The 23750-nt window shown below is 38.5% G+C and overlaps 1 protein-coding gene across 2 annotated transcripts in view; it reads left to right on the forward strand.

Moving 5' to 3' along the window:
- Positions 1-23750, forward strand: part of TLK1 (tousled like kinase 1) — an 84569-nt gene that overhangs the window by 56631 nt on the left and 4188 nt on the right. For both annotated transcript variants that reach the window (XM_032211729.1, XM_032211719.1), the window contains 8 exons: positions 5951-6048; positions 8040-8121; positions 13246-13337; positions 13430-13519; positions 13644-13813; positions 16677-16812; positions 20984-21095; positions 21500-21607. In XM_032211729.1, coding sequence (XP_032067620.1) covers positions 5951-6048; positions 8040-8121; positions 13246-13337; positions 13430-13519; positions 13644-13813; positions 16677-16812; positions 20984-21095; positions 21500-21607 — 888 coding nt within the window. The remainder of the gene's footprint in view (positions 1-5950; positions 6049-8039; positions 8122-13245; positions 13338-13429; positions 13520-13643; positions 13814-16676; positions 16813-20983; positions 21096-21499; positions 21608-23750) is intronic.

Below are 23750 nucleotides of genomic sequence, written 5' to 3' on the forward strand. Positions count from 1 at the left end.
TAAACTTCATCTCCCATGTTTTTGTTCCTTTCTAGAAAATCAGTTGTTCCCTTCATTCCATATTGTGCATATAATAATTATTTCATTTTAAATGCTTGTAAAAGTATCCACAAAACACAATTATCCATAGGACTGTGTATAGTGAACATAGACAAATAAAAATAAATGTCACCAAACCAACCTGCAGTGTTTCACAGATACCTGATTTCATTAAATAATTTAAAAAGCTACATTTTCCTCAAAATATGTGTTCCACAATTCAAAGAAAAGATATGGTTTTGAAATCCATGTTAGAATTACACTTCCCTTTTTTTGAACATACTAACTCACATTTTTTCCCAAAATTCATTTAATCAGTCTCTTATTAGTCATAATCAGTTTGAATTAACAAACAAACAAAACCAGGAATATGCACAAACAAAACCAAAACAAACATTTTTTGATTCGTTTCCTTTTTCCTCTCTTTCTCTGCTGTTTTGTATCACTACACATGGATAAGTATGATTAAAGTGCCTTCAATATTTAAAATAAATTATGAAAAGATTTGCAGAATTTAACCAATCATACTGGATTCTTTTGTTATTTTTTGTACCATTGATATGATGATGATTGTACACCTGTGTCCATAGCCCCTGATATAAAACTATATACTATGTTGTTTGAATGGGCTTCAGTTTGCATTTTTTCTTTTGGTTTCCTTTCCTCTAACTTAAATGTATATCCCAATTGTGCTATAGATGATATTCTAGGCCTCCAGAGCATATTTGAAAATTTGGATACAGATAGAGAAGAAGAAGGTATCCATTTTAATAGTTGCTATAATGTTCCATGAGCTGGCAGACAGGATTGGTTTAGTTACCTAGGATAGTAGTTCCTAAACTGTTTGATCCATTTACCGCCTTTCCTGGTCTCAAAAAATGCCAAACAGGCTCTGTTGTTTTATACAAACATCTCGGTAGCAGCAGTCCCATACTGAATCTTCAACTCTCAAACAAGCATTTACCAATTGCTCCATTACTCCTAGGATATGCCAAAATTACCCTTGGAGATAATTTCCCCAGTTTAAGAACTACTGATCTTTAATGTTAGAATAACATTTTGGAATATTCAGAACTAAGAATGATAAATAACACAAATCATCCTTAATATGAATATTTTCAAATAGGAGAATTGGTACCCGAATACATAAAATTAGATAAATAAAGGATGGGTATGAACATAGTACGTCATTGAAAAAACACAAAACAGTTTGTCATAGGGGTTTACTGTAGTTTCTCAAGATTTTATACAAAAGACACAGAAAAGCAAGGATTTCTTTAGCATTCACTTGCATTTTCTTTTCAATTCCCAGTCACATTTCTTAGCAGAGCTGGCATGATTATTTACAGTTGGAGATAGCAGGCTTGGGTACATACATCTCCTTCTTCCCATTCCTAGATAAAGCACAGCTGCTTAAGATTTTAAATTGCAGAGTAACTGGAACCCTTTTCTCTCTACTTAATATTATGGAACATAAATGTTTTCTGTCTAGATATGAATGTAGTCTATATTGTTGACATTAGATAAGTGCATTGCTCTGCAAATAGTAGTCAGTTAGCAACCACTTATTCAGCAACTATTCAAAGTTATAATGATGTTTAATGAGTGGTACTTATAACCTGGCCTCAAAGTTGTGGCCATCATAGTATCCTTGCTTGTGGAAAGAATAAAAGGTTTCCCACTAATGTTACATTTTTATATTATCTGAGCTCTTTAAGATCAGCAACATCCAAAGAAAATGTAGATCAAAATAGTTAAGAGATCTATTACTTTGTTCATTGTTTAAAAGTGGTTAATTTTTAATTTCTTGAAGAAATATTGATCAATTTTAAGCAATGAGTGGTTTTTGGATTGATTATTACAGTATTATTTGGATTGGTGTCCAAAGTAGATATTTATTATCCATTGTGTCATATCAAGATTGTAAATGAGAAACATGCTGGAGAAATTGGCACATATAGCAATGTATATATTTCCTTGTCATGCCCAATGAGTAGGACTAATTTTGATTGGTCAGTTAGGGAAGCTTTTCATTTACTTAGGTTTGAAACTAGCTGCAATTCAGTTTAATTTATATTCTTGTACTATGAAAAAAGTCACAGGACTGGAAAGAATAATTTAAGCTATTCAGTACAACTTCTTGTTCAATGCAGCTATCTAAATTAAAATATTCCTGACAGATGCTGTCTGACATCTGCTTGAACACACCCAGTGAGCAAGTGCCTACTCTTTCTCTGTAATTTGTTCAAAAGTAAAACTGTTTTTATTGTTAGAAAATGTTTTCTAACAATCTCTTGCTATTTAGCTTTCTCTAGGTAAATCCATTTCTCCGTGTTCTCCCAAAATCTTGGCCTTCCTTTATGTAACATACTATGAGTTATTTAAAAAGTGTTGTCTTATCCCCTCTCATTCTTTCCTTATCAACATTCTCAGTTTCTTCACTTTCTTATCAAGTAGTTTAACTTCTAGATCTGTTTGTCTGAATCCTTTTGCAAGTTTCATCCTGACAACTGAATAGAATATTCAGAGCTCATAGGCAGGAAAGGAATGATCAAGACAGTATAAAGTAGAACAGGGGTCCCCAAGTGCCAGGCCATGGCCCACTACCAGGCTGTGGCCTGTTTGGAATTGGGCCATGAGAGTGGGCCAACCCACCATTCTACGGCTGCGTGTGCACTGGCCTGCCACTCACGTGATCCAGTTCCCCTCTCCCTCCCCCCATACCTGGGCCACAAACTGCAAAGATTGGGGACCACTGAAGTAGAATGCTTATTTCATTTCCCAGAAATCAGAAACTAGTTTGCTTCTCTTGATACAATTAAAACTGGTTTTGCCTTTTTTTATAGTCATACTTTTAATTTTTCATATTTTTTGTAATTTACTATTAGGCATCCCCTATTCTATGCCCATGCATTTGATTTTTGTTTTCTAAATTAATTTTGCTTTAATTGCTATTTACATTTATTTGATTTTTGTTTTATTTATAACTCTTCTCTCTAATCTATTTATTTAGTGATACTACAATTTTGAATTTTATTTCTGTCTTTTAATAAATTAGCTATTCTACCAAAATTTATGCCATCTGTAAATCAGACTGGAAGTGTTTCAACCTCCTCCTCCTCCTCCTCCTCCTCCTCCTCCTCCTCCTCCTCCTCCTCCTCCTCCTAGTAATTAATAAAAATATTAAAGGGGGCTGGACCAAGGATAGATTTTTGTAGCACTTCATTCCATTCCTTTTTTGTTCCAGTTTAATGTAAATATGAAACACATGATTGTGTGTGTGTTTATGTAAAATATAAATATATTTTTCTAAAATGTCTATATCCATTTAATCTAATGTCAACCTGTTTCATTAGTTTGCTAATCAGTATATCATATGAATTTGGTAAGAAGTTTGGCAATCAATGAAGGAATTTACTTGATCAAAAACAAGATAAGACACAGTTTTGTTCCTGACAGAACCATTTAGTATTATCTACTTTAGAATCTTCCTGAATATCGACAGGAGCTGATGTCGCAATGGTATGACGTGCGATTTCGGAGCTCCGAGATCGCAGTAAAAATTTTTTGCCTCTGGATGGTCCTTTTGGACCTAAACCGTCCCGAAGAGACGGTGACAGGAAAAAGTATGTCTTGTTGATCTCAGGGATATCACAAAGTCCCTGATTGATCCAAGAGAATGTCTTCCTGCCGGTGAGAAAAGCTGCTGAAGTTGGGACACAACGGGAGGAAAGCAGAAAGAGAAAGTGTGTCCATCTGGTGAGGAAATTTTATTGTTATAAAAGAGACTGCTCCCAAAAAAATCAAAGCTAAATTAAACTTGCAAAGAAAAGAAAATAAGCGGTGAAATTAAGCTATATTGGACAGTGTGTTATCCTTTTTTTTCATTTTCTTTTATGTATGGAAGTTTTGTAAATATTTCCTACTTTTTAAAGTGAAAGTATTGGTTTTTCTTCTTCTATTTCTTTTTTTACCTATGGATTAAATCTTTTTCTTTATTTTTATAATATTGATTTGGATAGGTATTGTCTCTTTATTTTGCTCCATTTAAGAATTTTGTTTCTTTTAAGCCTGGAATAAAAGAAGATATAAAAGAAATATAAAGAGGGTAGTAATATCAGAGAGAAAAGAAGTTGCACTGCCGGTTGGAGGTTGAGTCCTGGAAATATTGCTTTCTCTTTTTTCTCTTTGATCATTTTGACTTTGCCTTCAAAGGCTTCAGCTTGTTTATAGAAGAGATAAGGAGAAGAGCATGGGTTGTTTATGCAGGTGCTCTTTGGATGCTTCTTTGGCAGCTGGAGTGAAACCTTGTTTTGAAACTACAGTGGCAGTGTTTACTAGTTGGAAGAATGGCACAGCACCAAAAAGAAACCATAACATTACAACAGATTATGATTGAAATTCAAAAATTATTAGAAACAACAAAGAGAATTGAGAAGAGATTGGAAAATATAGATTGTAATGCAGTGAAATTTGATGGAAGAGTTGAAGATATCCAGCAAATGCAAAAAGTGGAGGTTAGAGTCCTAAAAACCCAGGGGAGAAATGAACAAAGAGGCAAGATAATTGTGGGTACTGATGGTGAACTGAGTGTAGTTGGAGATGGAAAGAGTGGAACATGGAAAGGGAAGATAGATGGAAAGGAGCTCTACCCCAGATTTCAAGCTATGGAAGAAGAAAAAAGAGAAGAATTGATGGATTCAAGGAGAGAAACTTTTACAAAAGCACTACTGAAAACCAAATTTAAGCTGATTAAAGAAGCTGACTTGAGATTTTACAAGATAAAAGCAACAAGTTGCGAAGAGAAGACCATACAAATTTGATTAAGGAAATAAACAGAAGACTAATTCTACAAATGGCAAAAGACATAAGACTGCACTATTACTGCAAAGGCACAAGTTGAGATATAAAAACTAATAACAAAATATTAGTCAAATTTAGTTAAAATTAGAGCATTATGTTAGAAATGAAGTGATAATTAATGATAACAATGTACACATGTATTGGTTTGATAAGAGGAAATTTGGTATAAATTCTAAATGGTGATCATGAAAGGAAGTTTAGAAATTTCTGTTATGTATGAAAGTTTATAATATTAAAAAAAGTAAGTTAAATTTAGTTAAACTAAGACTAAAATAAAATGATGACGGATATTGTTAAATAAATGATAGATAATGATAATAATGTAATATTTGTATTGACATAAAAGGGAAATTGGATATAAATTGTAAACAGTGATTAAGAAAGGAAGTTTAGAAACTTTGTTATTAAACATAATTAATTTTTATTTAGAAAGTGTTATAAAGATGTAATGTTGCTGGATGATATTAAAAATAGATAACAGAATGCCATGTGGTTTTGCTTTAAATTTTGGAATATTTTATATAAAGGGACATAAAAACAATTATAGTCATATGAAGATTGAGGTATGATGATAGTAATATATATAAATATATTTGATTTAAAATATATAACGATATGAATTGTAGGTGATGACTGTGGAAGGGATGCACAAAAGCTCTTTGTAACCAATTGACACACTTTTTACAATTTGTAATGGAAGATATTTTTGTGGTGTTTGTTGTGTTTATTCAAATATATATATATATATATATATATATATATATATTAAAAAAAAGAATCTTCCTGAATATCAATGCAGATGTGTCTGTTGTACCTTTGTCCTACTTTCTTTCACCTTTTTTGGAAGAACATTAGCTCTCCTCTAATCCAAATTGCTGTTAGTTTGTGCTCAAAATTGGTTGAAAGTTGTTAATTGGGATCAGTAAAAAAAAATGGGTCCAACAAATGAAAGTAGTAGTTTGTTGCTTTATTTTATCACCACTGCAGTTGAGATGTGGATAAAATATTGTTTTTTTTCCCTTGTTCATTTTTGTAACATTTTCTGCAGGAAGAAGCTGAAATACAAGCAGAACTTGAACGTTTGGAAAGAGTTAGAAATCTTCATATACGAGAACTCAAAAGAATAAACAATGAAGATAATTCTCAGTAAGTTTCTAGATTTTAATGTTCCATATTCCATTTTCTCAATGTTTACTGGCTTTGGAAAAATGTGACACAAAAATAAGCAAAAGATACTGTTATTCTACTTAGCCAGTTTTTGGCTTTCTTTTTCACTCTTGTTTTTCTTGAAGTAAACATAAAATAACACAAAATATATATTAACTTCCTTAGATAATTCTGAGAATTTTTTTCTTAAAAAGGCAGAATACACATCAATGATGATTTTGAAAAGTAGAAAATGTACTCTTGTTCATTTGCATTCTCACCATCTTAAAATATCACTAAATAATGCAGGGAGCAGACTTTTGTTACATCACAACCCTCCTTCCTTCAAGATACTTGAAAATTCACTATTAGGAGATTTAAAAAGCCAATTCATTCCTTTTCCTTTCTAATATCCCTACCCCATTAAATTCTTTTTTTTTTTAATATATTTTATTCATTTTCACATTCCATTTTACAATCACTTATATACAGGGTATTTGCTATAAGAAAAAAAAAGAAAGATAAAAAAATAAAATAAAACAAAATAAAAAAGAAAACCCAACTCATCATTCACAACCCCACCTGGCACTTCCATCCTCCATACACCCCATCTACCCCCTCCAACTTTCCTTTCCTCCCTCTAACACTCCCCTCCTACTTCCCTTTCCCCTCAAACCTTCCTTCTCCCCTTACTCCCAACACGCCCTCCTTACATTCCCCTTACTCCTTCCTTACTCCTCCCTCTTCTTTCCCTCTACCTCCCTCCTTGGTGTATGCCTTTATTCAAGTGTTGTTTAATCTGATAAAAAGTAAAATAAACCAAGGAAAAAAAATATAAAGAAAGAAAAAAGGAAAAAAAAAGGAAAAAAAAACCCTTTTTCTTTTTTCTTTTCTTTCTTTTTTCTTGTTTTTCTTTCCTTTAATATATTACTTTTATTTTTAATCCATACGAACACAAGATACTTTAGATAGAAGGCAGTGCCAGGTGTGGGCCCTGGGAAGTCGGGAGGATTAGGGATGGGGATTTATGGGGGGTGGGTGGGTGGGTGTTAACATAGTCTCAATAAGAACAAGAATGCACCCATTAAATTCTTTATATCCTGAAAGTTTGTGTGGTAGTTCATAGTAATTTTTTAAAAAGCTTCCAATTTCTTTTTATGCATCTCAAGAGTCCTCTGAAGTAGTAGAAAGTAATATCTTATTTTCAGATAGTTCTTGTTTGCTGCCAAACTGATTTGGCATTTGACCATCTGTGTTTGATTTTGGTGGGAATGGCTCCTCCTTTCACGCAAGGACTGGATTAAGTTCCTCCAATTTCATGTAGAGCCACTCCCAAATGTCATCAGGTATTCGAGGTTGCAAAGGAGACTGTGGAAAAAACTATATTCCACAGATATGCATCCTGTTCTTTTTGTGGAAAGGATGACCCATAGCAATGATTAGCTGAGGGTTTTTTTTAAAGCATAAAGAATCAAACCTTCAGGTATTGTACCAGTGGTGGGATTCAAAATGTTTTACTACCAATTCTGTGGGCAGGCTTGGTGGGCGTGGCAGGGTAAGGATATTGTAAAATCCCCATTCATGGATCTCTGGATAAAAGTAGAAGCAATTCATGAAGCAGTTATTTGGGGTCCCTTCCATAGTGTCTTAAATGCCAGTCTTCTGATTGAGCTCATAGCATAATGGCTCTGATCCCCATCTGCCTCTGTAGTAACCAGATGCAATGACTCCTGCCAGATGCCATTTGTTGCATAACTTATGATTCCTTCTTATTTTTAAACAGAGGAGCACAGGCAGCTGCATACTAATGTGATCTATCTTAGACTCCCTGCATTATACAGAGATGAAAATAAGTGCTTACATCTGCAATAAGTAGCTTTCTTCAACTTTTTCTTTTCTTCCCCTTGCTTGTTTAAACACTTACTGTAGATAGCACTAACTTTAAAGTTCTGTCTTGTTTATAAACCACATTTGTGCTTAATTTTTTTAAGGTTCAAAGACCATCCAACATTAAATGAGAGATACTTGTTACTTCATTTACTTGGTCGAGGTGGATTTAGTGAAGTATATAAGGTAACATCTTCCCTTTTTTTGTTATAAGTATACATTGATTGCTAACACGCTTCTAAAGAAATCCTCCTAAGGCATTGTTAATATGTTTAAAGCAATATATTTCTTTTAGCATTATTGTGACACGCTTCAAAACTTTTTACTTTCATTTGTATTAACAACATGCTGTTTCTGCTACTCTTTATCAATTGTATAGAGCTGTGATTTATTAAGTTTTGGACCATAGATTATAAAATTACTTTGGTTCAGTTAATTATAGTTAAGATTGTGTATGATCTCAGATAAAACATTCAATTGATGGTAATTAAAACATATTTTAATCATATAGTTAACTACTTCAACTTCAACCACAACAATATACAAGCACATAATAGATACAAGCTTAAGGTAAACCGCTCCAAACTTGACTGCAGAAAATATGATTTCTGCAATAGAGTGGTCAATGCCTGGAATGCACTATCTGACTCTCTGGTTTCTTCCCCAAACCCCCAAAACTTTAACCTTAGACTGTCTACTATTGACTTCACCCCATTCCTAAGAGGTCTGTAAGAGTAGGCATGTTGGTGTATAAGCGCAGCAACATGCGTACCGTCCCTAATATTACTTTTTATTCATATCCTTTTCATGTATCCAAAATCATGTTTATGCATATATATGCTGTCTAATACATGCATAATAATAATAAATATAATAAATATAATAATAATAATAATAAAATTAATAATATTTTTATTGTTTCTAATTAATCTAATTATTTTAATTGCCTGTCTATTCAGGAACGGCATTTTAGCTGGTTTGCTGGGTGTATGAGTGTATGAATGTGAGAGAAAATGTGCCCACTTTTAATGTATTGTATTGTATTTTAGTAATTAGTGTGGGATGTGTCTGAAGAGAGTGTTTGATCGGTAAGTATGGTAGGACCAAGGATGCGACCTGGAGTCCCCTCCACTGAGTGCAGAAGCAGAAGTGGATGGGGGCCCAGACTCACCTCCCGTCCTGGTGTGAATGGAATACATGACCTGCCGGGAAGAAGGGGCCATGGGAGAGGGGGAGGGGGATAGGGGGACGTCGGAGCATTTCGGTCACGACTGGGAGGGGCAGATATGGCGGGAGCTGTAGGGCTAGCCATTACCGGGGAAGAAGGACTCGCTACATTACAGTTATTGCTTGTTCTGGCCCCTCAGGCTCAACTCAAGGATCTGGTGTCAGAGGAATACAGGGCCCTGGTTTCAGGTTGTTGTTGCTAAATGCCAGGTCGGTTGTGAAAAAAGCCCTCCTCGTCCGGGATCTAATATTGGACGAGGAGGCAGACCTGGCATGTATAACCAAAACCTGGCTGGGCCAAGAGGGGGGGGTCCCCCTCTCAGAAATTTGCCCAGATGGATTTCAGGTGCTCCACCAACCACGACACCAGTGAAGGGGTGGGGGAGTAGCAGTTATCGTCTGAATGTCGTTGGTTCCTCGCAGGATCCCTGCCCCAGAGATTGTGGGGTGTGAGTCTCTCCTCTTGAAGTTGGACCTAAGGGTTCAATTGGGCTTGCTGTTGACGTACCTGCCTCCCAGCTGCGTCACGACAGCCCTGCCTGTGCTACTAGAGGCAGTAGCCGGGTTGGCGGTGGAGTTCCCCAAACTTACAGTATTGGGGGACTTTAATCTGCTGTCTCTCGGTGAACACTCAAATGGGGCACAGGAGTTCATGGCTTCCATGACAACCATTGACTTGACCCAGGTAGTTCAGGGTCCGTCTTATAGGGCGGGACACACGCTTGACCTTGTATTTCTCTCGGGGCAGTGGAGACGTGATCTTGATTTAAGGGGAATAGAGACCTTGCCCTTGTCATTGTCAGATCACTCCTTGCTGAGGCTTGACTTCATGACACTACTCCCCCATTGCAGGGAGGCATAGCCGATTAAGTGGTTCCGCCCCAGGCGCCTGATAGATCCGGAGGGATTTCAGAGGGAGCTTGGAGAGATACCTGACTCCCTTGTCCGCAATCCGGCCAAGTCTTTGGTCGCTGCCTGGAATAGTGCGGCGGCTGGAGCATTGGATTGGATTGTGCCTTTGAGGCCTCTCCGCGGCAGCGGATCCAGGAGGGCACCTTGGTTTACCGAGGAACTCCAAGAGATGAAGCGCCAAAAGAGACACCTAGAGCGATGTTGGAGGGCTAGTAACTCTGAGTCTGATCGATCACTATTAAGAGCCTTTATTAGGACTTATTTAGTGGCGATACGGCGGCAAAATGTACGCATATTTCCGCTCTTATTGCGTCTGCGGAATCTCGGCCAGCGGCCCTGTTTAGGGTGACCCGCTCCCTCCTGAAAGGTAAGGAGGCGGGGGAAACCCTTGCAGGGAAGAGCTGAGGAGTTTGTTCAGATTCTGTCAGATAAAATCACTCAGATTCGGACAGACCTGGACTCCGCTTGGGCAGTACCAGCCGAGATGCCGAGGGGTAGTCTTAATCAGATTTTTGGGGATGAGTTTGAATTTGTCACCCCTGAAGAAGTGGATAAGGCCATGGGAGCGATGAGTGCCTCCACCTGTTTACTGGACCCGTGCCCCTCCTGGCTGGTTTCGACCAGCAGAGAGGTGACACGAGGCTGGCTCCAGACAATTATCAACGGATCTTTGCAGGAGGGTTTTCCCCCCGCAACCATTAAAAGAAGCAGTGGTAAGACCCCTCCTCAAGAAGCCTTCCCTGGACCCAGCTGTTTTGAAAAACTATCGTCCCGTTTCCAACCTTCCTTTTTTAGAGAAGGTTGTTGAGAAGGTGATGGCGCTTCAACTCCGACGGATCTTGAATAAACTAGACTCCTTTCAGTCTGGTTTCAGGCCCGGGTACAGTACGGAAACCGCTTTGGTCTCCCTGACCGATGATCTCTGGCGGGCCAGGGATAGAGGCTATTCCTCTATCCTGGTACTTCTTGACCTCTCAGCGGCTTTCGATACCATTGACCATGGTATTCTTCTGCGATGCCTGGGGGAGGTGGGAGTGAGAGGCACCGTTTTACGGTGGTTCTCCTCTTACCTCTCTGACAGGTCTCAGTTGGTGTTGGTCGGAGGGCAAAGGTCGACCCCCTAGGCCCCTCGATTGTGGTGTGCCGCAGGGTTCGGTCTTGTCCCCCCTCCTGTTTAACATCTACATGAAGCTGCTGGGTAAGATCATGCAACAGCATGGGGTAAAGTATCATCAGTATGCCGATGATACTCAATTATATCATTCTGCCCCTTGCCAGTTTAGTGAAGCGGTGGACGTGATGTGCCGATGCCTGGAGGTGGTTAGGATCTGGATGGGGGCGAACAAACTTGTGCTCAATCCCGATAAGACTGAGTGGCTTTGGATGTTGCCCCCGAAGGACTGTTTGGACAGTCCTTTCACCCTGGGGGGAGAAAGTTAACGCCCCTCAGAGAGGGCTCGCAATTTGGGAGTCCTCCTGGATTCGCAGCTGAAATTGGAGCATCATCTGTCGGCTGTGACCAGGGAGACCTTTGCCCAAGTTCATCTGGTGCACCAATTGCGGCCCTATTTGGACCGAGATGCGCTTCTAACAGTCACTCATGCCCTTGTCACCTCGAGGCTGGATTATTGTAATGCGCTGTACATGGGGCTACCCTTGAAAAGCGTTCGGAGACTGCAGTTAGTTCAGAATGCGGCCGCGCGGGCAATATTGGGTGTGCCGAGGTACACCCACGTTACGCCTATCCTCCGTGAGCTGCACTGGCTACCTATTGGTCTCCGGCCTCAATTCAAGGTGTTGGTTATTACCTTTAAAGCCCTACATGGCTTAGGGCCAGGATACCTTCGAGACCGCCTGCTGACACATACCTCCCAGCGGCCAGTAAGATCCCATAGATTGGGCCTCCTTCAGATGCCGTCGGCCAAAAATGTTGGCTGGCGGGCCCTTGGAGGAGAGACTTCTCGGTGGCTGCTCCGACTCTTTGGAACCAGCTCCCCCCAGAAATCCGGACCATACCGACTCTGATGGCCTTCAGGAAAGCCGTAAAAACTTGGCTGTTCCGGCAGGCCTGGGGCTGTTGACCTCACTGTTGAGGTCCGGCCCCGACTAGAATGAATGTATGAGGGCTGTCTCTTGTTTTAAATTGTTTTGTGGTTATGTGCTTTTTATATTTCTTGTAAGCCGCCCGGAGTCCTTTGGGATTGGGCAGCATATAAAAACTCCAAATAAATAATTATTATACAATTGTATCACAGCGGCCAGTTGTTTCGCCGGATTTGGCATTGGTTACTAGTCGGGCCCTACCCAGATCCAAGCAGTGCGGCTTTTTGCATTTGACTGATGGTGATTTTGTCAATTTTTAACTGTTTTAAATGTAATTCCAGTGCTTTTGGAATAGCACCCAGTGTGCCAATTACCACTGGAATTACCACTACTGGTTTGTGCCATAGTCGTTGAATTTTGATTTTTAAGTCCTGGTATTTTGCGATTTTTTTCATGTTCTTTCTCAGCGACCCTGCTATCACCTGGTATTGCGATGTCTATGATTGTGACCTTATTTTTCTGAACCAGTGTGATGTCTGGTGTATTATGCGCCAGTATTTTGCCTGTTTGTATGCGAAAATCCCACAAGATTTGACCATCTGATTTTCGATGACTTTTCCAGGCTGATGTTCCCACCAGTTTGTTGCTGTTTTAATATTATATAAATTATTATTATTATTATTATTAATAATAATAATAATAATAATAATAATAATAATAATAATGTCGCCTCTACTCCTTTGCAAGGTATTACAAGGTCATTAAAAGGGGGGGGTATCATAGTTTGCAAAGCAGTTTACAAAACGGGGCCTATAATTTAAAAAAAACAAGATTGTAAACATGATCAATTTTCCTTTAGAAAAATAGATGTTTTATGATGAATCATCATAAATCATAAATCACACACACACAAAAATGGCAAATTTTCAACCTCTTCCCCATTATAATTACTGGAAGAAAATATCTCCAGAGCTCTTTCAACATTCCAAATTCAACTTATCTCCATTTTACATGTTTCAATTAATAAAGTCTAGAGACTCATATGGTACTGGGAAGTGTTAGGAACTACTTCCTTGAAACTTTAACAGTATTTTTCTGTTTACTAATGTCATCTAATGGGTCTTGCAGGCATTTGATCTTTATGAGCAAAGATATGCTGCTGTGAAGATACATCAACTTAACAAAAGCTGGAGAGATGAGAAAAAGGAAAACTATCACAAGTAAGCATTTTTTTAAAAAAACCTTTCTGCTGGTGGCAAGTTAAAATGATACTCCAGTATTCATGATTAATGATTCCCATTTTTTTCAAAAGGCATGCCTGCAGAGAGTACAGAATACACAAAGAGTTGGATCATCCACGGATAGTAAAACTTTATGATTACTTCTCCTTGGATACAGATACGTAAGTATATAAAATAATACCTCTTTATTTAAGAGCAATTTGAATTATATTAATATCTTTAATATCCAGTTTATTTCATATTTTTATTTTATGCTTAAATATATATTTGTTTCTACTCTTGTAGGTTTTGTACAGTGTTAGAATATTGTGAAGGCAATGATTTGGATTTCTATCTCAAACAACATAAACTAATGACTGAGAAGGAAGCTAGGTCCATTGTAATGCAGATTGTAAATGCACTGCGATATCTGAATGAAATTAAACCGCCCATTATACATTATGATCTTAAACCAGGTAAGTTAGAAATATTAATAGAATTTCCTTTATATATAGATTTTTGTAAAATATATCATTCGCTTCATGCTTATTAACAAGGGAATTTTCTATTTTTGTCCTTTAAATCCATCAGGTTTGCCTTGTTTAAAAACAGCATAGAATAGGGCTTAAAGTGTCAGACTAGGACAAGAAGAGGCAGATTGAGTCTCACCTTGGTCCTATCATTCTCTCAACCCAACTTACCACACATAAACATTGGAAGGGGCTGCTAAGTATAACATATTGCTGAAATTATGACCTAATTTGAATTACTATACATTCTGTGTTTCCCCGAAAATAAGACATGCCCTGCTAATAATCCCGATCTGGCTTTTCAGAGCATGCACCATAATAAACCATCCCCTGAAAATAAGCCCACCCCAACTACTTAAGCGCATGTGCAACCGGTCCCCGCCATTACCACTGTACCACCTACCAGTACAGCTTGTGGGGCAAAAAGAGGGCTCGCCGCAAAAACAGCAGCAGGTGAAGCAAAGTGCTACCATCTCCCGCCCTTCCCTCCCACACAAAAGAGCCCGCTGCAAAAACAGCGTCAGGCCAGCAATGTGATCACCCCTTCCCGCCTGTTCCTTCTCGCGCAAAAAAAACACTACCCACTCCAATGCTAAAGGCAGCCTGCCTGGTCCCCTTCCCCGCCATCCCTTTAACAAGGGTTGGCAGGTGGGGGGGGGGGAGAAGCGAGATGCACCTCTTACCTTTCCAGGTCCATTGCGTTCCTCATCCTTTCGCCCATTGAATCCCCTTGTAAAAAAAATCTCATAAGTTCAACTCGCAAGTTTTTTTTTACAAGGGGATTCAATGGGCGAAAGGGCGAGGAACGCAACGGACCTGGAAAGGTAAGAGGCATGTCTCGCGGCCCACCTCGTCCCAATGGTAAAGGCAGCCTGCCTGGTTCCCTTCCCCGCCGTTCCTTTAGTGAGGGGTGGCAGGTGGGGGGGGGAGAAGCGAGACGCGCGTCCTAGCGCTACCAAAGACTGACAGCTCCCCTATGTTCCTCGCCCTTTCACCCATTGAATCTCCTTGTAAAAAAAACCTCACAAGTTGAACTCATGAAGTTGAACTCATTTTTTTTACAAGGGGATTCAATGGGCGAAAGGGCGAGGAATGCAATGGACCTGGAAAGGTAAGAAGCGCACCTCGCTTCTTCACTTCTTTGCAATTTTGGGGAAACACGATATATACACGAATATATATATATACTATATATATATATATTCATATATATTCGTAGATTTTCACGGGTGTAGGTATGTTGGTCTTCTTGTATTCGGGTCTTTTCCTGTGTAAGATTGAGATTGTCTTGGCAATGTTTCAGTGAGGTCTTACTCCCCATCTTCAGGCTGGAGTTTTCAGCTTAAAGCATGCTCGGAGTTGCCGTCTTTCTATAAATCTTTGTGGGGGGGTGGGGGGTCCTGGCGTTGTTTCAGTAAGTGGATTGATTGGCTGTGTGGCTGTATCATGATTGTACATTGGTGCTGGCTGTGTGTCAGTTGTTGTTTTGTGTTGTAACGGCCTGAGTGGTGGGTGGGGCTCGTTGACTAGGGCTGGTTTCCAGATGTCTGGAAACAGCCAATCAATCCACTTACTGAAACAACGCCAGCACTCCATCCCCCACCCCCCAACCAAGATTTATAGAAAGACTATCTCAATCTTACACGGGAAAACACGCGAATACAACAAGACCATATATCTATATCTATCTATCATCTGTCTGTCTGTCTATCTAATCTATGTATTTTATATATTACTTATTTTATTATGTAATATAATCAACATTAGAGTTTTTATTCTGGAATATAAAATAACAATAGCCTAACTTGCTTCCACTGTGTAGAAACATAATTTTCTTTTTGTTTTTGAATAGGTAGGAAATAATTTTATTTTGTTGCTTTATTTTTGGATTACTTCTTAGTGGATACTCAATATAATGTACAAATAGAAATAACAAAATAGAGCAGCTACAGAGCTTAGTCAATCAAGAAAAACTGAAATGTAACAAAATTATAGTGCAAATATAATTGCAGGCATTGTTTTCCAGTTCTTGAAACTTTTGTTTTTCTATTAAATGCTTAATACATGAAAACGATAAAATTCAGTACAAATAGTATGACATTTATACAATACCCAAAAGTGCATTATTTTTTAAAAAATCCATAATTTGGATTTGAATTTATGAAATGTATACTAATTCTTATATAAAGTTTTATAGGCTTAGTGGTAAATAACTAAGTTTGCATGCATTCTGTGACTTGAAATATAGGAACTTAAGATGTTTGAGATATGGGAACTTTATCTTTTTCCCAGATGTAAGTCATCCAGCATCGTCTGACAGGTGAGATGGGCAGCACAAAAATTTAATAAATAAAGTAAATAAATTGTCTTTCAAAGGAATAGTTTGCTACGTGAGATAGTTCTATGAATAGTTTATTTGTGATTTATAACATGCCTGTTAGATATTTCAGTTCTGTAAAATTTTTAGGGCTGTGCAATGCAATTGAAAGCGGAGTATCTCAGAATAAGTGATTCACTGAAGTTGTAAAACTCATTGGTTGCTTTGAAAGCTGTATTCTGTTAACTCTGTGGGTCTGTGTAAGCGTAGACAATACTTTTCCTGGGTTCACCAATGAAGCAAAATAGCTAAGCAAATGTGTATACGCATTGAGAATGTAATCGTTTTTAGGGTTGAACAAAGACTACAGATGTGTTTCATGATTTGCAGAACTATGAGCAAAGCACTTCTCTTTGAATCATTCAAATACCCACATCTTTTAGAGTTCATGTGGCTGCTTCAAAAGTTGTTCCAATTTTCTTCTTTTGATAGGAAACATCCTTTTGGTTGATGGAACAGCATGTGGAGAAATAAAAATCACAGATTTTGGCCTGTCTAAAATAATGGATGATGATAGCTATGGTGTTGATGGAATGGACCTAACTTCACAAGGAGCTGGGACTTACTGGTATATTACTTTCCATTTTGCAAACTTTCCTTTTATTAAACAAAAAAAATAAATAAAAATGACATCTTAGTTATTCTCATGAATAACAAAGTTTATGTACAGCTTCCCTACAGTTATAGTAAAAAGATTGGTATCATGCCTAATTCAGTTCATATCTTAATGGTACAGAATTTATCTTTTATCATGTTGAATTTAAAAACCTGATATGCAAATACAAACTGAGAAATATTCACTGAAGACATTCTAATATTCCACATACCGTATTTCCCTGAAATTATGACATGTCCTGTTAATAAGGCCATGCCATATTTTTCCTGTGGGCAAAAAATATAGAGCCCTCCAATAATAAGCCCCCTGTACAACCCCCCTCCAGCCAGGCAGAGCGCCACTCACCAACCTAGCAATATCCCCAAGGCGCAAAGCTGCAGGAGCCGGGGGAGGGGGGCAAAGGTGCTCACATTGCTTGACGCCTTTGGGGTACTGCTAGGTTGGTGGGTGGTGCTGTGCCCAGCCGGAGCGGGGGGTTTCCAGGCAGCTGCTCTCATGAGCAGCCTCCCGGCAATGCCCCTTTCCAGCCTGGCAGAGCGCCACTCACCGGCCCAGTAATATCCCAAAGGTGCTAGTCGCGTGGCACTCTGCATGGCTGGAAAGAGAAGTTGCGCGAGCACTTGTTCTGCCTCCAGCTCACGTGCCTTCCAGCCTCACCATGCCCAGCTCTCCCTGCAGGGCTGGGCCAGGGCGCCGCCGTGGCTCCGCTGCCACTACCGCCGTGGCTCCGCTGCCACCGCCACCATGCTCCAAGCATAACTGGCTTCCAAACTCCGGAGATCTGCTGCTGGAAGACTCTAGCGGGACAGAGAGTCTTCCCGCAGCCAGCCCACAACCATAGAGCATAGTCCCAGAGCGGCCGCTGCTGGAAGACTTGGCAGCAGATCTCCGGAGTTTGGAAGCCAGTTATGCTTGGAGAATTGCGGCAGTGGCGGGGCCACGGCGGCGGCAGCAGCATCCTGGCCCAGCCCTGCAGCGAGAGCTGGGCATGGTGAGGCTGGGAGGCATGCGAGCTGGAGGCAGAACAAGTGCTCGCACAACTTCTCCAGCCGGGTAGAGCACCACGCGGCTTAGCGCCTTTGGGATATTATTGGGTCAGTGAGTGGCACTCTGCCAGGCTAGAAAGGGGGGTTGCCAGGTGCCTGCTCATGAGCGTGGTCACCTCATGGTGGCTTTGTTGCATTGTTGCGATAGCGCAACACAGCCGTTTGCCCCTGAGGCTGTGCCCAGCTCTTCAGGCGCAGGCTCGCAAGAGAGTAGCCACCCGGCAACCCCAAACCAATAATTTCCCCCCCCCTCTGATAATAAGGCCCAAGCAAAATTTGGGTCGGGGCAAAAGAAAATAAGGCCCTGTCTTATTTTCGGGGAAACACGGTATACATTTGGGCTGAGAGACAGCCACCTTCTTTTTACATAGAGCTGTGATTAAAATGCAGTATTGCAGGCTAATTCTGCTGACTGCCAGGAGTTCGATCCTCACCGGCTCAAGGTTGACTCAACCTTCCATCCTTCCGAGTTGGGTAAAATGAAGATCCAGATTTTTGGGGGCAATGCGGTGACTCTGTAAATCGCTTAGAGAGGGTTGTAAAAGCACTATGAAGCGGTATATAAGTGCTATTGCTGTATATTTCTTAAATGTAATTGGTTCTAAAGGGAAGCCAAAGGAGATAAATTTGATTTGTGAATTGTGGTGATCATTCATGTTTCACTGTTGAAATTATTAAAGTTTCAACAGTATTAGTACTCTGCAGATACTTCGGGAAAAATGCTTTGCAACAAACGATAGCATATGAAAGAGAGGGTTGTTGTTTTTTCCAGACCCTTAAAGCAGCATTGTATTGTGGTTATAGAACATTGTAAGCTGTACATAAATGATATGTACAGGCAAAGCCATTTTCCATCATGGCGAGTGGGGGGGAAGTATCATGATCGCAAATATATGAATATGTGCTATGTTTTAAATGTACTTGATCTATAAAATTGTAATTTGTGAGCATTCAGAATGGCTTGTATTCATCTCAGTTGTGTATCTTATCAACTTCCAACCTGGGTTTTGAATTCTCTTTATCAATTCAATTTCTAGTTTGGTCTACCATAATTTGTTACAATTCATTAAATTTACTCTCTGAGTTAATTGAGCTTGCTTGCTAATCCAGAACTAGAAACCAATGTTTGTAATAAGATATTATGATATATCCTTACTTGTCCTCCCTGCACTGAGAGAAGTAAAACAGGTGCGTTTTGCCTTTGTACTCTAGAAAGATTAAAAGGATGGGATTTTTGTTCTGCTAAAATAGCTATTAAATATGCTGTAATCATATTCCTTACTGATGATACCATTTGTTATAGAACAGAAATTACTTTGAGGAGAGAGTTTAATGGTTTTACACAATATACAGATGAAGATTAATAATTCAAGATCAGTATACTCCTTTTTGTAGAGACCTAAATGTCAGTGATGCTATGGCTGAGTAGCTAAGACACTGAGCTTATCGATTAGAAGGTTGGCAGTTCAGCAGTTCAAATCCCTAGTGCCACGTAACAGAGTGAGCTCCCATTACTTATCCCAGCTTCTGCCAAGCTAGCAGTTCAAAAACACATAAAAATGCAAGTAGAAAAATAGGGGCCGCTTTGGTGGGAAGGTAACAGCGCTCTGTGCACCTTCGGCGTTTAGTCATGCCGACCACATGATCATGGAGACGTCTTCGGACAGCTCTGACTCTTCGGCTTTGAAACGAAGATGAGCACCACCCTCTAGAACCAGAAACAACTAGCACACATGTGCGGGGGAACCTTTACCTTTAAATGTCATCAGCATCACTGGTCTGTAAATGAACAAGATATTGTACAGGTCCAAAAGTTCAAACATCTGGGAAATGTTTTTCTTCATTCTAGAGTCTGAAACATACCAAATATGTGACTCAAAATGTACAGTACATCAGTGCCCTAGTACTGAATTTCCTTTCACCTAGAGGTGGCTCATACTGTACATTCCTGCAACCTAACATAGTTCTCTGTGGAGCCCAGTGTGATTTATATTCTAACCCCCCTGTTGGTCCAATCTAAATTGTAAGAACTATTTTCAAGAACCCGGATACCATCTTAAGTCCAGACTATTAAAAATAGAGCTAAGGATTTGGACTGTTTGCTTATGTTTGTTAAAATTAAGCCTAGCCATACGAATGTGGTTCCTTAAACATTGGCTTTCCTTCATGGTGCCACCATTAAGCTCATTCACACGGCTTTTAAACGGGATTACTCCTGTCTCGAGTCAATGATTCAGAGCACCAAATAGGCCTCTTTGCTTCTGATTTGTTTTTGAAGAAATAAATTGCTGACATAAAGCAACTTAGTATGTTTATGTCTTTTAACAACTCCTACACATAGAAGAGCACACTCATTAGTAAGATGAAATGCCTGACCCTCTGCAATGCTGTATAGAAAACAGGAAATTTCAATTCAATTAAGAGAGTGTACCCTTGTGGATCTGGAGCCGTAGAGTTAGTAAACCATGTGCTCCAATGCTCTGTACTGTTAGCTTTGCAACAAATAGTAGTATTAATTCCCCATTCTAATTGCCACATTTCATAAGTTATTTGGGTAACTCTAATTGCTTGCTTCATTTTACTTTATAGCTTGGATATTGAGATATGCATAAAAGTAGCACAATTTTATGTAGTAGTGTCATTCACAAATCAGAGAAGAAAGATATAACTGATCCTAAGTTGCAAATTTTGAATATTTTAATTTTAAGAGTTTGTTTCTTACTAGTATGACAAACTTATGAGGCAATGATTTTGCATTTTTATATACTTATGACTAATTTTTTTGTTTTTCTATATTCTGACTGAAATAATATTATTTCTACTCATAATAATTGAAATAAGGGTTTAGATCAACAATATTAGGTCCTGAAAGCTTTTAATAAAGTCTTAATATAAATATAATAAATAAATAAATAACTTAGTGTTGTTATGAATTGCATTAACAACATACATGCTGTTTTAATGTTTGTACTTAACTATTTTGACTTGGTTTTTTTTAAAAAAAAATCAGTATTCTGGTGGACAGCATATGCTGTTTAACCTGAATGATTTTTTTTTCTTTTCTTGTTTTCGTTCAGGTATTTGCCTCCAGAGTGCTTTGTTGTTGGAAAAGAACCACCCAAAATTTCTAATAAGGTGGATGTGTGGTCAGTTGGAGTAATCTTTTTCCAGTGTCTATATGGCCGAAAGGTAAGCATGTGCAGTAACAGCAATTTTCCGTACAGAAAAGTTTGACTAGCATACTTCCATTAATCAAATATGTACAGGCAAGTACACTTTTTTTTTCTTCAGTTCAATTGTGTCCAAATCTCAGAGACTGCCTGGTCAAATCCCTGGCAAAAAATTTTTCAAGTAATTTACTGCCTCCTTCCTAGAGCTGAGAGAGTTGACTGGCCAAAGGCCACCCATCTCGCTTTATGCCTAAGGTGGAACTAGAGCTCACAATGTCTCAGTTTCTAGCCTAATGCTTTAACCACAGTCAGGCTCTCGATCAACTTATACCTGATTTCATTTCTCGTTGGTCTAAAAAGATTTTAAAAAATAAATATGTGGATGTTTGGTATAATAAACTGAATTTTTTTATCTCTTTCCAGCCATTTGGCCATAACCAATCACAACAAGATATACTTCAAGAAAACACAATATTAAAAGCCACTGAAGTACAATTCCCAGTAAAGCCTGTTGTGAGCAATGAAGCCAAGGTAAAGAGTTTCAACCATCAATTCTGGTAGAATGTGTAAAACACATCCTGGCACAAGAGGTTCAGTCAGACAAAACATTTAAAGCTAACTACAAGCCAATTTTAATTTCACATGGGAATTCATACATTTAAAATCAAATGCATTTTTTTTCAAACAGTTTCTGTGTTTCCCTAATTTATGTCCCAAAGGTGCTTTTTTCACAAGAGGCAACTGGACTTTCTGTTTTTTCTTTGAAGACATTTCACTTATCATCCAAGAAGCTTCTTCAGATCTGACTGGTTGGTGGGGCATGGAAGGATTTATACTCCTTGTAGACAACTAGTGATTTCCATTCTTTTAGAGCACAGGTGTCAAACATTGCCGTCACATGATATATCATGACTTTTTCCCCCGCAGAGCTGGGGTAGGCACGGCCTGTGCATGATGCATCCTGTCCACGGGCTGCCACTTCGATACCCTTATTTTAGAGAGTTGTTGAGACCACCTGGAGGTTTTTCTGTGTCATTAAGGTCACCTGAGTAGTGCAAAATTCCACACCCATTTGCACTACTCAGGTGACTGATGACATAGATGAACCTCCAGGTGGCCTCAACTACTCTCTAAAAGGATGCAAATGACTAGCTGCCTGCAAGCAAAACTTCTTGGATAAGAAGTGAAACATCTTCAAAGAAAAAACAAAAAGTCCAGTTGCCTCTTGAAAATCACCTTTGGGACAATAATGACCTGGATGACTAAGAATTCCCCAATTTATGTAAATCTATTATCAGATGCTGGAGAAAATTATCGGATATTGAAAATTATTCTCTGGAATCCTGAAACATCAATCCTGTTGAATAGAAAATAAATGTAACTAAAGATGAGTGACATTAAATATACTTTGAACATCAATAATTGCAGAAGTCTTAACCAGATAAGCCAATTTGTCAATTTTAGAAGAAAATCCTAAAGTACAGTTATATTGTCCTAAATCCTAAAGTATAGTATCACTTTCATCTGTTTTAAAATTATATTTGCTATTGTGAACTAGGCATCATGTAATGCTAAATCAAACATGTAGTTTAAAATGAACACTACTCCTTTCCCGACAAGCCAGCTTCAAGCAGTGCATTATAAACCTTAATTTAATTTAAAATTTTAATTTAAATTTTAATCATAGACTATTTCAAACATTACTGATTTAAAAGAAATTACAAATCTCCTGAAACAGAAATAAGGATTATCCAACCTAAATCTTTGTTTTATCTAATTGGGGTGCTTATATAAATAGTTCTGGACAAGTTTTATATATTTCTTCCAAACTAACCTAATGAAATGGTTTGTTTTAATGGTGTTGGTTGGGAAAAAAAGCCATGACATTCTGGTTGGTTTAACCATAATTTCTGACTAAATAGAAAGTTTGTTTCGGCTTGTTTAACCATTAGTCCTTGTGTGGAGGCAAGTGAAAACTTATTCATAGAATAATCTAAAATGACAGGCTGATATCTGGAGTTAAGTTTACCACACACTTACATTATCCCATCTCAACAAGCAAAGTGTTCTATGTATATTACAAGTGTGCAAATCGCTGAATAGTTGTACTTATTGGATAGATTTTTGCAGGAGAGGAATTCTGGAGATAATAATAGTACGTATAAAAGGGAGCATGATTACAGAACCTCTTAATGAATCAAACCTTTCAGTTTTAGAAGAAATAGGATTTTTGATCCAAGAAAATTCAGTTCTTAATCACTACAGGAGACCTGCATGTAGTAAAACAGTCTTTACATTGATAATAAATACCTTCAAAAAAAGAAAATATGGTCTAGTAAATGTGAAGACGGAAAAATGAACTATGAAAAAAGGAGATAGGAGAAACAACAGAAAACATGAGAGGAAAATATAGATAAATAGCTTCCAATCTTCCTCTTGGCAGCTATAAAATTCTAATCAAATCTATCCAGGATTACATCACAATTCTCTTTTTTTCTATAACTTGTATGTCTTGCGTCCCAACTGCTCAGCTAGCAAACAAAATGCAAAAATTGTTCCTCCCACTGATTACCTATGAGGAGCCGCTATGAGATAACAAGTGGGTTATCTCACAATCTCTCCTTTATTCAGAGATATTTCATTGTTTGGTGTTGGCCTTCTGGGTGTCAATTTC

Source organism: Thamnophis elegans, chromosome 1 (genome assembly GCF_009769535.1).
Source record: "Thamnophis elegans isolate rThaEle1 chromosome 1, rThaEle1.pri, whole genome shotgun sequence".
Classification (NCBI taxonomy): domain Eukaryota; kingdom Metazoa; phylum Chordata; class Lepidosauria; order Squamata; family Colubridae; genus Thamnophis; species Thamnophis elegans.